Raw genomic sequence first — 16463 nt, forward strand, 5'->3', positions numbered from 1 at the left:
TTCACATAAACTCCCCCACTAGTACATTATAGTACAGTAATTATAGCAAAAATGAATAAGCGATAACTATTACGACCCCTATTTACCGATTTTTGCTGTAAGAACAAATTAGATCCAAGTCGTATAACCATCAACATGACACCAGCCTCATAGAACCAGACGCACCAGTGATGATCTCGTACTGATGTTCCCGAACTGGTCATGCATGTCCTGCCATAAACTACTTCAAAGCCACCTTCTTTGTCACTTTCATTATCTGAATCAGTCGCCTACTCATTGGGTTGACTGAATTACTGTGTGTGTCCTGTATCTTGTTGTTGGCCTAAGTTTCAATCCATTTTCAATCTTTGCAATCCATTGCAACAGATGACGGGAAACAATATCAATGCCAAAATAAAGTCTTAAATAACAAAACTGGGCCGTTATTTTTGGTCTTTTTGGAATTCAATTGATGCAAAAAAAAGTTTTAGCTTTTTAAAAAGATAGCAAATGGCATGACATAGTCCCATAGCGCTGGTGCTTAAGATCACGCTTTATCTTGAGTTGATTCGTTTCTTATAGTTCGTTGTCAAACAGGTCATCCCCATCCCAGTCTCATCTTCTTTTGTCATTGTTTGCACCGATGAGAGAGACATAGTTGAGCGTGCTAACAACTGAATGAAAGTATTTGACATGGGACAATTCGACTTTTCGTGAGAGTAGCCCACTTCGAATTCGTAGCTCTTTTAAGCGATTCCTTCACTCTACTTCCAAAGTCTTGGGCGTAGTTCCAAGCACTAAATGTTTTGTGTTGAGTGAAGTGAGAAACCGCCGTGTAGGTTTTCCACCTGCGTTGAGGGAATTCTTTTGTACCTGATACAGACTTTGGCGACATCCTCGTTCGCGTCCCTCAAAGTTACCTTTTTCGCAAACGCACCTTTTTCGCCTATTTCAAAAGCGTCATAAAGATATCCAAAGGTTTTAAGAAATAAAATTGTCTCAGAAAGACCGGTTTAAACACGAGCTTAATAGTCTCAATAGTTGGAACTGAAACATCAGTTACAAAAGTGATATCTCGTAAGTTCAAGTGCAATGTACTTAAATAAAAGATGCTGATTTTTTGAGCCATCAGAATTCTTTTTGGCTAGATCCAATGCTAAGAGTCACAGTTTTCTTCTTTGGTAGTAATGTTTAACTTGACGTCCTTTTGGGTCCGTTCATGACAATTGTATTTTCGTATCCGAACGAACTATTCGTTGAATTGTCTACAACCATGCTCTATGACGGACGCTATTTGTTTGCCGGATACTGCTCTGGTGCCTTTTGCGCATAATAATATCAGGTGTCACCGGGTCATCAGCGGGACAGAAAAAAAGTCAGAAAATAGCATTTCTGTTTGCAAAACTTTGTTGCTTTCATTAACATCAACGATCGTATTCAGTATTATTAATAGAATGTAACTTAACTGTTAACTTTTCATTTCTCAGTTAACTACTAATTTTTTGGCCAATTATCAGTTAACTACTGTTTTTTTGGCCAAATATCAGTGAACTGCTAACCCCATTGGTACCCTCCTGCAGGCGATGTTCACTGAACGACTGAACACAAAAGGCACAGCGATTAAAATTACAAGAGAGACTTCTAACAATCAATAAAAGAAATATAATTCGTTGAAACATATTTTCATTCACGGAGACAAGTATTAACGTGTCTCTAAAAATCCTGAGTCTTCAAGCTTAAAGCTTACGTTTTATGTTTTAAGCCGGCTTCCTGATGTTTGCTTCTTTTCAAAGATGAACTCAAGGCAAGAAAATCGCTCAAAGCTTTCTTTTACAGCCAGAATTTTAACTAAATATTCTTTGGAACGTTTTTTTTTCTATTTGCGGTGAGAAAATGTCTAAAAGCTTTTTTAAGTTCTGTAAGCTTGTATCAAACCAGATACTCGGTCAGATCATTGCCTCAAATCTTATAAACGAGCATAAACTAAATAGCCGCGAAAACTACGCTCGACTTCATTAAATTAGATATAAAAAACAAACATCACTAGATACAATAATTACTTAGGTTTACCACTCGAAAGGCAGCCCAGAAAGGTATCAAGTAAGACCAGTATCGCTTCAGACTTTGCAGCCCTCTTACGCATCAAGCAAGGTGAAAAACAAAAACGATGCTATCCGAAATCGGATTTCCGACTTTGACAAGTGACGAATTTCTCTACCCAAAACCCACTAAACAAACTAGCCATGAATAACAGAAGACTCCTGATAGCAGCTGAATTTCATTTTGTACATTAACCGGAAAAGACAGTTAAAAACATTACAAGTTGACCAAAACTCTGTCAGCTTCAGCTGTCAAAGTAAACAAGATTCAAGATGCTGCATAAATTATTCGCATGAACTCACCTGTCAAATTTTGACCAATCACAGCATAAAAATTGGACGAAGCGCGTGACTAACGCGTGATCATGGCGAGCAAAGTCAAAAGCAACTGTCTTCCCTGCCTAAAATAGCTAGCTGAATTTTCGCGTCCGAGATCAGTTTGAAATCAAAATTTTAATTCTCCGGCAGAAATATACGACATATTTCATGTGAATTTTAAAAGAATTAAACTTAATCCTGCGATCATTTGAAAACTAGTAACTTTTCAGCGGATAACTTCAAAAACATACTTGACCTCGGTGGATTCGACACCTGAGCCCGCGATATGGCCAAGTGATACTGGTCAGCGAATACCCTGTTTTGACAGCTGTCAATTGATCACAACATTGATGTCCAATGTGTGTGCATTATCAGTTTTCCTGTGCTCTCAAACTACCTAGAAAGTATGAGATTGAACATTGATCGCGATCTAGTAAAGCAATTAACTGGTCAGCGGACAGCTTCCAAAAAAAACACGTCACCTCGATGAGATGACACATGAGCCACTGGTCAGTGGCAGGAGCCCATGGTTATGGGCTCCTGTCAGTGGCTATCCTGTTTTGTATGGTCAGCCATTTGTCTCAAAATTATGACACGATAAACGTGCGGTTTTTTCCCACGAATACTTGCAATCATTCCTGCTACACGATATACGTGCGTTTTTTTGTCACGTATACTTGCGTTTTATCCCCAAGTATATGACCATTTTCTTACAAACGCGCATATATATGTGCACAAAAAAAAAACATATATATGCGTTACAAACAAGCATGTGGTATATGCGGTCGCAGAAAGTCGTCGTATAAGAAGCACCGAATTATACCGTTAGCAAAACACCCCTTCATGTACGATGGAGCTGAAAAAGTAACTTCAGTTGGAATCAAGCATAGCCGCAATGGCCGCGTTAATTTCGAGTAAGATTTGGTTCTTATTCATTGCCCTCACTGTAGTGGTGGTTGCTGGCTCCCCGACAACGGATTTGTTGGAATCCGTGGATTGTCTCTTGAGAGACTGTGTACGCTATTTCACAAATGCTGACCGAAACAACGATCGATTCAGTGAGAAATTAGCGTCCGACAGGCAAAACACGATTCATACTCTCTTGATGTAATGTGAAACATGACCTTGAGACCTTTTTTCTTTCCTCTCTCGCGCGCGAATTATCACCTTTTCGCCTCCACGAACACGTTCTAAGCCTCCTAATCTCGAAGCTTTTTATTATTTCCCTGGTATTCTCACTGACTTTAATAGCCTTCCACCAGCCTCTCTTTCTTTAGTGCTCCTCCCGCACTTTAATTGTGATTTTCATGGTTAACTAACTCGTTCTCGTTCAACTTGCAAAAAATGTCCCTCAGGTATCAATTTGCTATTAGTTCTCAAGCCCTGATTATTAGGAAGGATAATTTATTTATAACTTCACTTTAGCGTTTTTTTGCGGCCAATGGTAAATCAGTATTTTTGATTATAGCAGCTAGTTTCGCTCTCTGCACCATAGTAGCAACCGACGAGGAACTGCATTCTTTCAGAATTCATAACATTCGCATAGACACAACAGTAAATTCCTACCAAGGAACAACAAGACATCGCGCTTTTGTTTAAAGACTCACTTCTGATCTAAAAAAAAATTAAATCGGACTGCATCAGGCTATCAGCGGTGAGAATGATCTTGACTCACGCAAAGCATAATCCTCCATACTTGGCCGGTAGCTTCAGTTTAAGCTACCGTGTACAACTCAAATATGAAGATCTCAGTCACTGTTCGTGAAAACTCAAAATCCTTGAAACAACACTTATGAGCTGGGCCTAGCGTCATATTGACATAGCAGCCCGGGAGGGGCGAGGGGTACTCAACAAATTCTTATTCGGCGGAGGTCCACCCCTTAACCTTTTATATACCATTTTTCACGATTTCGTATACCTTCTACTGACAAATGGTACTCCTTTCACATATCTTGCTTAGAACTTTGTATCCCTTTTAACTGCTGGAAACCCACACTGTCATAAACTAGGAATCAGTGACAAATGTAGAACGCTTTCTCGACGGGTAAGGGGTTGGACCTCACGGTGGAGCCTCGCCGTACAAATATTTGTTAAGTGCCTCTCCGGGATTTCGGGTGGAGCTTCCCCGTATAGGCCATCATAGGGAGTACCCTCTCCCCTGGCATAGCAAGAAATAATTCCATTCCCGGACAAAGAAACTTACATGCATGCATGTAGTTATTCTGCAGATCCAGGATTTACGGAGGAAACCGTAGAAACTACAATCTTTATTTAGCCGTAATACTAAATTAAAGCTTTGGGCGTAAACAGAGGTCAAAGAAAATTAAAACACTTTACAACTGCATGTCAACTCCTAGCAGGAACACCTAAAGAACCACAAACCACAGGAGATGATTACTCAGTATGCATGTAATTCTCTGTAGTGCTAATAACTTTAACTTTAACTTTATTATTCCATCGTTCAACTAGTACAAAACTCAGTAAAGCCAGAGCCGGGGGCTTATACGACCTGTGGTCAAATGACAGAAATTATGTTATGTAGAAATGAAGCCACTGAAGGCTAAATTTCAAACTACAACAAGATACAAACCTTAAATTAAGTAATGCAAGCAGTCCGGCCTATAGCAGAGGTAAAACTAGAAGTACTAGTGACAAATAAACTAACAATAAACTATGATAATCCTGCGCTAATTCAATCCAGGCTTAAAAAGTAAAGTTTTAGTTTCTATTTGAAGTCAGTGGTGGTAAGGCTGTTACGGACAGTGAAGGGGATGTCACTGGGATATCCTTGGCCAAATAATTGGGGCTTGAGAACTAATAGCAAATTGATACCTGAGGGACATTTTATGCAAGTTGAACGAGAACGAGTTAGTTAACCATGAAAATCACAATTAAAGTGTTGAAGGAACACTAAGGAATGAGAGGCAGGTGGAAGGCTATTAAAGTCAGTGAGAATACCAGGGAAATAATAAAAAGCTTCGAGACTAGGAGGCTTATAACGTGTTCGTGGAGGCGAAAAGGTGATAATTCGCGCGCGAGAGAGGAAAGAAAAAAGGTCTCAAGGTCATGTTTCTCATTACATCATGAGAATATGAGTCGTGTTTTGCCTGTCGAACGCTAATTTGAGTATATTAAAGATGAAACAACAACAACATGATATTAATTTTGAGGAGGACTCGGAAAAAAACCCGAGTCCCAGATGGGATTTGAACTCACGACCCTCCGTGATCTAGTCGGATGTTCTAACCACTTGAGCTACTGGAGACTCTATGGTGAGCAAGGGCCAATTTGTGGGTCTCGACTGGAACCGCATCACGCGGCTACACAGCCAAGTAATGACCGGCACACAAGAACTCACTAACAGCATCGCGCTGTCACCTTAAAGCATATCAAAGATGCGGCCAACCAACCTCCAAAGTGAGTATATTAAAGATGAAACAACAACAACATGATATTAATTTTGAGGAGGACTCGGAAAAAAATCCGAGTCCCAGATGGGATTTGAACCCACGGGTCGTGGGTTCAAATCCCATCTGGGACTCGTATTTTTTTCCGAGTCCTCCTCAAAATTAATATCATGAACGCTAATTTCTCACTGAATCGATCGTTGTTTCGGTCAGCATTTGTGAAATAGCGTACACAGTCTCTCAAGAGACAATCCACGGATTCCAACAAATCCGTTGTCGGGGAGCCAACAACCACCACTACTGTGAGGGCAATGAATAAGAACCAAATCTTGCTTGACATTAACGCGGCCATTGCGGCCATGCTTGATTCAAACTGAAGTTACTTTTCAGCTCCATCGTACATGAAGGGGTTTTTTGCCGACGGTATAATTCGGTGCCTCTTATACGACAACTTTCTGCGACCGCATATACCACGTGCACATGCTTGTTTGTAACGCATATATATGGGTTTTTTTGTGCGCATATATATGCGCGTTTGTAAGAAAATGGTCACATACTTGGGAATAAAACGCAAGTATACGTGACAAAAAAACGCACGTATATCGTGTAGCAGGAATGATTGCAAGTATACGTGGGAAAAAAACGCACGTATATCGTGTCATAATTTTGAAACAAATGGCCGACCATAGTTTTGACAGATGTCAATTGACCATTTTGTGAATGTCTAATATACAAGATGTGGACTTGCCAAGACACGCCTAAGACACCCCTCCCTCCCTTTTGATAGTCTCCCATACCCTACTCTACCTTTACAATCTGTAGACGCGTACTTACGTACGTACGTACGTACGTACGTACGTACGCTGGGTCAATCACGTGACAACCAAATAAAAAGAGGTTGATCATATTCTATGAGTTTGGGGCTCTGTCCCACGCGCACTTTGCGCGCGTGAGAGCCCCGCCATCAAGAACATAATAATTCATCTTGTGTGATCATGTCCGTAATTCTCATGACCGCTCTTCTTTACAAAGCATTGATATTACAAGGAGAAATTTGACGCTGATCATTCTTACGGATTGAAGGGTTAAAGTACGGTTATTTTGTCAGCTACTACCTGCTTCAATATGTGCGAAGGCCTTTGCGTAGTTGAATGCTCATAGACACTCACAGATCAAAAGAGTGACTTCACTCTCATAGAAATATTAGAGGCAGCACCTTTTACGCTTGAGAGAATCCCACTGGGACTCTGGGAATTTGAATGAGCTTTTCGTCACGAGAAGAGCAACTCTCCTTAAAAGCGGAGAATTTTTGGCAATGATAAGTTTAATTTTCAATGCCACCCCCCCCCCCCCCCTTCCCTCTGAGGTTTTTCTGAGTTTTTTTTTTCCTTGACGATTAAACATTAGCACCTGACGTTTTCAGCAGCTGTTCTTTTATCCCTAACGCGCAACACGGATCGGCCTGTCGCCCCCGTCGAGCCAGAAATTTTTTTTTGAGGGGGGCTTCCGTCAAGGTGGGTGTCAGCTTTTTGCAAAGACACGGTGCTATTAGCTGGTATGCATTTTGGGTAACCTGGTTAAATTTCAGGGGCGTGGGATTGTTCTAAAGAGCCCGCCCGTTGTGATTTGCTGAAATTTTCACCGGGGCTTCTCCCTGTTTTTCAAAGCTCAGCAAAGCTCAATACATCTGGGGTGGTCCAGTTAAATTCCAGGGGGTGGGGTTGTTTTAAAGTTTGATGTGTTACAGCACTGGGGTGCAGTGTTTTTGTACAGTTTGCATGGAAGCAATGAAACACTCTGTCGCTAATGTTCCAAGTCAACAAGCAGTTAAATTAGAGGTTTTAGGACCCCTCGTTTCTTTGAGCAATGTTGTTGTGGATTGTATTTGGGAGGCCAGTGGCAATGAAAAATGGGGTGAATTAGGGAAAATTGCAATCGGTGACGCTAACACTAGAACTGTCCCTTAAAATGTCTTATTTTCCAGACTACTATGAGAAAAGCTTCACTTTTAACATCTTTAAGACAGATACTTGTTTAACTGTCACAAGGCAAGTACGTACTCCAAATTAAAAAATACTGAAACCAACACGTCTGAAGCCACCTTTAAAAGCGGTGTACCATGAGGGACTATTTTAGGGCCTTATATGTAAATGACCTTACTAACTGCTTATCCTGCTCACCATTAAGAAAGTGTGCGGATGATATTAACATCACTTTTTCCAGTTCTGATATAAATGTGAGATAAATGAATGTATTAATTATGACTAGGATTCAACAAGAATAAATATATGGCTTGTAGCCGGGAATACGCTAGCACTAAATGTGACTGAGACTGAATTCTTATCATTGGTTCATTGGTTCAATGTCTGAGAACTTCTTAATATTGCCATAAATGAAATTCTTAGCCTGCTTGGCAGGCGTTCGAAAGGGAAGGGAAATTCGGGCACCCGAGGAGGGGGAATTAGGTAACGCCAGCAAGGATGCTATTGTTTTCTCCGTTTTTCACCCTGAGATTTTGAGCGTGAAAATCTTGATTGGTCAGATTAATTTAGTGTCAATCTTCGATTTATTACTTTGTCCCGATTGGTTGAAATTGACATCTCGCCAATTGAGTAACTTGATAGACCGTTTGCGTTTTCTCGCGGACTTTCTCAATAATTTCGAGTTTGTCTCGTGGGAATTGTTGTTAGCCTTAGAAACGTCCTCAAGTTTAACTTGAAAGAAGACCAGAACGAAGTGGCAGCCGGTTTTACCGAATTTCGAAGGCTTCAAATTGATTCTGTTACTACTCGTCCCAAGAGAGAAAAACTAGGCTGCTGGTGTGCTGACTGTCTGCTCACTGAACAGCATTATCAACGACCAGACTCTTTAAGTAGAAGCAACGGGCTTTTGTGCTTACAATTTGAGTTGAAAACTTGCGATTTACCGGACCATCGAAGAGGAGAAGCACAAGGAAAGTACCCACTATTTGCTTATGCTTCTGTTGAGAGTAAGATCGAGAAGAGACAACAACAACGTTTTGTTGGCCGACTACAAAACGTCTAGGAAGGAATTTGACGAGAGCACAACCATTTTAAATTTTTCTGGTGCACACAGTACAAGCAAGTTGTATTTGTATTAAGGTGTTTCGGTACAGTTTTTGGATACTGATGTTTTTCAATTACCTTAATTAAAGCGATTTTATCCTTTTCTGATCCCTAAAAAATTTCACCAGTGATTGGCTATGAATTGAAGTTTGTCAAAATGCAGTTGTTAGTAAAATCGATATCACTATGACAAGAATAAACAACAAATTTTGAAATCGACAAAATCCGAACCAGCGGGGGCTAGCAGCGAGGTCTCGAACCGAGTTTACACGATCGCCCTAGTTAAGAAATTTGGCCGGGTGAGATTGAGTACAAATTTTCCTTCAAAACAAATATAGCAGAGAAGGACGATGAGTGTTTGCTCGGTTTTAAGTTTTACGGCGTCCAAACATCAAGAAAAGGTTTTCATAAACTTTTTCAATGGAATTTTTGGACATCAGGAGGCGTGATGTATGAACAGTTCATGGCTGACTTCACTTTTAAGCTTCGTGAATTTTCGAGCGACCAGCCTGCTCCATTTCTTATATTTTTCCATCTACAGTGGTATTGAGAACTCTCTTCCTTATCCTAAACATATGCTACGAGCTGACTATATTAGTATGAGTCTTGCAACAGTCATTTGGGAATGTTCATTAAACCGATTTTCTACTTCGCTGTTCGTAAGTTTGTTTGTAAACCGGGAGCCAGAAAACATATTTATGGCCGGAAATACAGAAGACAGGGCCAATTTAGTAAAAGCCCGGATGTTCCAGTCACTTTGGTTGGCATATACTGGGTCTGTCAGTATAAGCTATTTTTAATATCAGCAGGCTGGGAGTAGGGGCTTATTACTGAACCTTCAAAACCTTCACTGGAATATCATATCAAGACGAACAGCAATACTGTATTTAATAGTTTTATATTGGATAGTGACTTCGGTTTTAAGTATTTCCTTGAAATTGTTTGTACAAAAATTACCCTGTAGTTCTGAATTATACTTGAAATGATCATAATGGTGTAGTGTGGGGACAGGAGGCTAATACTGAAGTACAAGAAACAGAAAAAAAAATTGAATGTTCTGCAAGGTTTATAAAGAGAATCAGAAGGAGCTTGAAAAATGTTCAACTTCAATTGTTTGTGTAAGTTATGAACCTGATTTACAACTAAAATAAACAAGGTAAAATTGATTTTTTTATCAACCATCAAAAAGGTTATTGTCCCTTGAGCCCAATCCTCTCAGCATTTGTTTCTATGATACTACCCTTGGCTTATTTGGCCTAGATGGGTATGTGCAGCTGATTTAGGGTCGTGACCATTTCACCCTTTTAGAGTTTTGAACAAGGTGTCTGTTTGGGCTGTGAAGGTAGATGAAGAGCACTCTATAGTTACATTTTGGTACCACTCTTTTTTCCCCAAGTTTCTTTCCATGTTTCTAAGTTTAAACTTAATTCTGTATGCTAAATGAAATGAATCGGGATTATAAAATAAGATCTCTTGGCTTAATAAGGGTAGGGAAATGAACAATGTGTCCTATAACCCATACTCTCTTTCAGTGCAAGCCCAGGGAGGTGATCTCACAATTTAATACCCTTTTACCACTAGTTGTAACAGCAAAGCCAGTGAAGGTTTAAGGTCTCTAAAAAATGTTTTTGCCTGCCTCAACACAAGTTTCTAACTTTCATTGTTGACTACAAATAATATTATCTTAATAATCATTTTTTCCATTTTTTTCCCAAGGCATCCTATGGTGTTTTTCATATCCACTGGACATCCACTAGCACAAGGCAATTTTTAAGTTGAGAGGGTTTGATTTCATAAACTACATTTTTATACAGACACAAACTAACCTGGCAGGTTGATGTCCAGGCGTGTAAAAAAATTACATGCAACTGTATGGCAAAAACTGATCACAGTGGCCAAAGGAAAGGCAAAAATAGAAATGTCACCATTTTCCTGACTTTATAAATTCCCTTTGAAGCATATTTAGCCAGATGCGGTCCTTGCCAAAACACGCAAACTTGAACATTTATTTTCTGAAATAAACAAACTAACCTGGCAGGTTGATGTCCAGGCGTGTAAAAAAATTACATGCAACTGTATGGCAAAAACTGATCACAGTGGCCAAAGGAAAGGCAAAAATAGAAATGTCACCATTTTCCTGACTTTATACACAGGAAAAAATAACGGATTCCCATTTTTGGATATTTTTGGGTATTTAAAGAATACCCACAAAAATCCCAAATTTGGAAGAGTGAGACAAGTCCCAATCTGGGAACTTGGTTGGGAGTTCCCTGGTTGGGACTTGTCTCACTTTGCCAAATTTGGGATTTTTATGGGTATTCTTTAAATACCCAAAAATATCCAAAAATGGGAATCCGTTATTTTTTCCTGTGATAAATTCCCTTTGAAGCATATTTAGCCAGATGTGGTCCTTGCCAAAACACGCAAACTTGAACATTTATTTTCTGAACTTAGCTAATCTTTGTTAAACCATAATCTTGTTCCAAGGGGTAGTGTAGTTTTTGGAATTTATAATTTTTCCGTCTTTGTTTGCAACAAAACACACTTGAATGAGGACTCAAACTGAAGGCACTCTAATAACTGCTGTCATGAAAAGAGAATTCCAAACACACAAATAATTACCCTTTCATTTGCCTAAGATTTGTTTGTTAGAAACTACGGTAAAGTTTAAATTAAATCACCCGAAGAAAAGAACTTAAGCATATCAACATGTGCAAAATCAAGAGAGAATGATCTCTTGGCAAAATTCATGTAGCGTCTAGTACATAAAGAAATACGTGAACTACGAGATTTGACCATAGCACTCAATCATCCAACGCAACTCAACCAGGATAAGTCCACGATTAAGAATCTCAATCATTAGAGTCATTTCTTGTCTTCTTAAAGGTGTAGTAAAACCGTTTCAAAACAACTCTGACAGCTCTTCTATTCGACCACAGCCACCGCACTTTTTTTAATATCACGAAGAGTTAATTTTGGGCCTTTGACTTAAAAATATAAACTCTTCTACATACGTATTGGAGGGTCCTTCTTTTAGTCTTGTGGGTCTCCTAAACAGAAACACATACCCAGGCAAATGGTCGGGCATCGAGAAACATGTTCACTGGTCTCGTTCTTAGCGTAGTAAACCGCTTGTCATCACAAACGCAAGACCGGAAGAAAGGAAATTACGTAAGCTCCACATTACCGCGGAAATAAATTGGTTACAGTAAAGAAAGCAATGACCAACGGGACTAAAAGCGAATTCACTTCCCACTGTCAAATCGCTGCGAAGACGAACTTGTTTTTGTTTCACCGGCGAAATTGTCTGATTGGTCGACGCTCGACCACGTGACATTGCCAAATTCGAAATGGCGGCAATACCTTCACCGTTTGTTTATTCCATTGGAAAGAAGATTAATTACGGCTTAATATGAGTTGCAAATTCATGTGCGGATATTTTTAGAATAGCCTAGACTACTGAGATTCGTTCCCTGCGATGCTCGCGTTTTGGCCGGTTTACCGGATTCAACTTTGGACTCTTCACAATCACGAAGGACAACAATATTTTTGATGAAAGCCGGTCACTAGAAAGAGCGGCCTTTGTTCACAGCTCAATTCAGCGGAGAAATAAGACACTATGGGTCCTTCCAAATTGCTTAGACACCTGGAAGTTGTTTTATTATTAATATATAGATTTAGCCAGGGCTAAAAGCGAAGCTCCCATAAATAAATTTATGATTTAAATCAAACAATAAACTTGTAATCCACAAATCAGTTAACTTAAGGGCACATATGTGACTTTTTAGGGAAAGCTAAGGCTAAGTGATTTTAGAGTGAAAAAAAATCTTACATCGAATTGATAGCCGGTATATACCCTTACCAAATCCAACACTGTTTTAAATATATTTATAAACTATTTTTGAAAACTGTTTTTAACCTGTTTGTGAAATAGGTTTTAAATAGGGTGAAAAGTGTATTTTTAATATATTTTTCGACTGACTTTAAAGGTGTTTTAACCTGTTTAAAACACTATTAAAAAATAATTTTTAATGTATTTTAAATTTTGATCAAAATATATAAAAATCCAGGCCTTTTGCAATGCTTAAAACATGTTTAAAACAGTTATTAAATACCTTATAAATTGGAATAAAAACAGGATAAAAACAGTTTTAAAAACATATATTAAATGTGCAATACTATTTTAAAACTATTTTTAAAGACAATTTTAAACGTATTTTGAAAAAAACAGTTTTAAAATAGGTACAAAAATATATTTTTATTATATTTTTCGACTGATTTTAAAGGTATTAAAACCTGTTTAAAACGCTATTAAAATGCAATGTATTAAACTATAGTTTAATAGTGTTTTAAACAGCTTAAAAATTTAAAAGGCCTTCTTCAATACTCGTATTTGCAAATACAATAAAAATACTTTGAAAATAGCATTAAAATACAACAAAAATACTACAAAAGTAGATTGAAAATGGCACATATATTTTCTAAAAACAGTACAAAAATCGGATTAAAAAATGTACACAACAATTGAATGGCAAAAAACAGCCTTTAAGTAGACAAAAAATAGTACAAAAATCCCCTAAACAAGCTTAAAAACAGTATAAAAACAGTCTAAAAATATGATCAAAATTTCATGAAAACACTTTCTTAAATAGTAGAAAAATTGTGTAAAACTAAAAATAGTACAAATTACCGAGAAAAAGTACGAAAAATAGCATTAAAACAGTACAGCGCAAAAATAGTGAAAAACAGAAGAAAAACATTAACAATACAAAAACGAAAACACCTTTGCCAAACGATATTAGACATGGAAAATCAAAATTTCCTCATATCCACCAAAAGTTTGATTAACAATAAAATTATAATAATTACATCTTTTTCGTAGTTTTTAGTTATAATAAGAGGTTTGAATTCTAAAACAAAACTATGTTATTGCAAAATATTAGTTATTTCTTGTCCTTCATGGGTTTTTTTAACTTGTTTTCTTCATACTTTTCTATAAAATAATAAAGCAGAAACAAGCATTAGCAAATGCAATAACATAAAGACTAACACAAGTGAATATTTAATTTTTGAAAGGTTTGTATATTTAGTTCAAACAGTCTTTTAATTTTAATCTGTGGGTTTTACAAAATATTTCAATTTGGCCATAATTAAAGCAGTTGCATGGTATGATTCTTTGAATTCATTAATAAGAGGCTATAAGATGAATTACTTTTCCCTAAGGATGACACATTACAGCAAAATCCAAGGCATTATAACAGCAAAAACCCATTTCCGGTCTTCTAACGTGACATAGGGACATTTTTACCAGTTTAAGTCACTTTGAACGTCAAGAAAACAACTTGTAATTATTCCTATCAAATGTCTGTTTTGTCTTGTCATGATTATTCAACATATCTTAGTTTACAGCAAAATACATGATGCTACAAAAATCAAAGGACGTCCCAGAGACAAAACCATATACATCGTACCTATTATCATTTTAACCAGTTGGAAACTTTAAATACCCTGACAGAACAGAAACGTATTATAAGCATAAAAGTTAATTACCCTTGTGATAACTGGGCCTATTTGTCTGAAAAATCAGTTGGTTGCATTTTTGGCGCAATGCCTGCATCACATCTCCCTTTGTGACAGTTTTCTTCTGTTTAGGAACTTCTCCCTCCTTAGGAGGTTTTGGCTCCCTCTCTGTTACTTTCGCGACAACTGCAAATTCTTGAAAAAAAAAACATGAAAATAAAGAGATTACATGAATTTGTAAAAATAAATTTAAAAAAAGACAAGGGGCCTGGTTGTTCACTTTATCAGATAACACTATCAACCATCTGAACTCTTATAAAGCGATTACCCGTTCAGATCAACAATCAAATTGTTTTTCCCCAGTTTCTTTTCATTCTCTAATGACTGGCCTAAGAAAACAGTCGACATTCCGCGATGCCACCACTGCTTTCCCCGCGAAATGAAGTCTGAGAAATGGGTGCAGAAATTCCATACTGGTGACACATCACTACCCAGATCTAGGAAGTGCTTAACCAATCAGAAGCACTGCCCAGATCTGGGTAGTGGCTGTTTTCTCAGGCTGTCTAATGATGATCAGTAAAATAACAACCGATACCCAACACCCCTCACAGAGTAAATATGCAAAATTCTGTCACATGAACTTACAAAGCCATGGATTGTATTTGCAAGTGTCAAAACTATAAAGGTCTTTTTGAAAAGGCAGTTTACAAATTCTAATGCCACTTGCAACTTTACCTGCAATTGCATTAACAATCCTGCTGTCAAGTTCTGATAAACGTTTCCCTGACAAATCATCTCTTGGGTAAAAAATAGTCAGCATTTCGCAGGCCAGCGCTGTCCGAGAAAGGACTGAATTAATCAGTGCTTTCACCTTTATGGCACAGCACCATACCCCCTCGGCAATTTCAGCCAACTGAAACGAAAAAGAACACAATTTCCTATCATACACAGTACACATTAGTTTTACCTAGACAAAAATGTTTTAATGAGTTGTTTTCAATTTTTGCAAGTTTTAGGATCAGTATAGATTTTCTTTATCATTATCAATAATTATAACACAATTCATAGTCCTGGCTACAAAAATTGTGTTAAGAACAAATAGAAGTTCACAGCAATTTAAGTCTAAGTTTGTCAAAACCAAATAAATTCAGCAGTACAATGTATTTTTGATAAGATAACGTAAAATTCTGAAAATAAGTCCCTCTAAGATATAAGCCCCCCAAACTCGTAACACACCCTCCATTAAATCACCCCTCCAAATAAAAGCCCCCCCCCCCCCTCCCCCCAGCGGCTTGTACTTGGAAAATTGTAAAACAAAGCAAAAATGGTAAATTTACTTCCAACTATGAGGCTAGCCCAATCGATTTTGAAATGCAAATTTCCTTCTGTACATAAGCCCCTGCAAATATAAGCCCCTCAAAAAGGGCCTGTGAAAAATATAAGCCCCCGGGCTTATTTTCGGAATTTTACAGTAGCCAAAAAAATTATTGTTCAAATGTGACTTGCACAACACAAGGACGTTGTGCACACATACATTATAACTCTAATAATCATCACAAAAACAAGATTCTCAAATCTGATTGCCTATGAACCCTCCTGATGTCAGAATAGGACAGTGTAGTTGTAGAGTACATGCCATGCTTAATGAATTGGTTAGTATGTGTCATCACACTTTCGAGTATTTTTCAAGACTGTTCTTTTGCTTCATTTTCAGTGAATGACACTAAATACTTCTTAATAACTTGCTGCTAATGCAACCCCAAGAAAAAAGAAACTATCAATCATTTCCACATTGTGATGATGAAACTACTTGTGAATGGAGTTGGTTCATGTTTGAAGCTTCTTACAAGTTTACCCCTCGTCGGGATGCCTCATTGGCATCCATTGGGCCTGATGGGGTCAGAACTGTATGCAAAGGTTTTGCTGTGCCAGCTGTACTTGATTTCACTTAAATAGTCATAGAGAAAATAAAAATTAATTTGTTTGAATATTAAGTATGCCACTAGTGCATACCTGTACATTCGTATACTAGCATACAGTATGTGCCAGAATAG

At 37.9% G+C, this 16463-nt stretch overlaps 1 protein-coding gene across 1 annotated transcript; it reads right to left on the bottom strand.

Annotated features, from left to right (window-relative positions):
- Window positions 1-13699: 13699 nt before the first annotated feature.
- LOC140948600 (uncharacterized) lies at window positions 13700-16350 on the bottom strand. The gene is made up of 4 exons (XM_073397867.1): window positions 16265-16350; window positions 15145-15322; window positions 14440-14604; window positions 13700-13882 (listed from the first exon to the last, which is right to left on the bottom strand). Exons 1-4 carry the CDS (start codon window positions 16292-16294, stop codon window positions 13833-13835), a joined length of 423 nt encoding a protein of 140 aa, XP_073253968.1. The 5' UTR covers window positions 16295-16350; the 3' UTR covers window positions 13700-13832.
- Window positions 16351-16463: the final 113 nt, after the last annotated feature.

Source organism: Porites lutea, chromosome 9 (genome assembly GCF_958299795.1).
Source record: "Porites lutea chromosome 9, jaPorLute2.1, whole genome shotgun sequence".
Lineage (NCBI taxonomy): Eukaryota > Metazoa > Cnidaria > Anthozoa > Scleractinia > Poritidae > Porites > Porites lutea.

Excerpts from the sequence above, each read along its gene's own strand:
- LOC140948600 (XM_073397867.1), bottom strand. The coding sequence starts at position 16,294 with ATGGATGCCAATGAGGCATCCCGACGAGGG. Across the intron at positions 15,323-16,264 it reads ATGAGGCATCCCGACGAGGG|TTGGCTGAAATTGCCGAGGG; the intron begins GTAAACTTGTAA and ends TTTTCGTTTCAG. Across the intron at positions 14,605-15,144 it reads GATTGTTAATGCAATTGCAG|AATTTGCAGTTGTCGCGAAA; the intron begins GTAAAGTTGCAA and ends TTTTTTTTCAAG.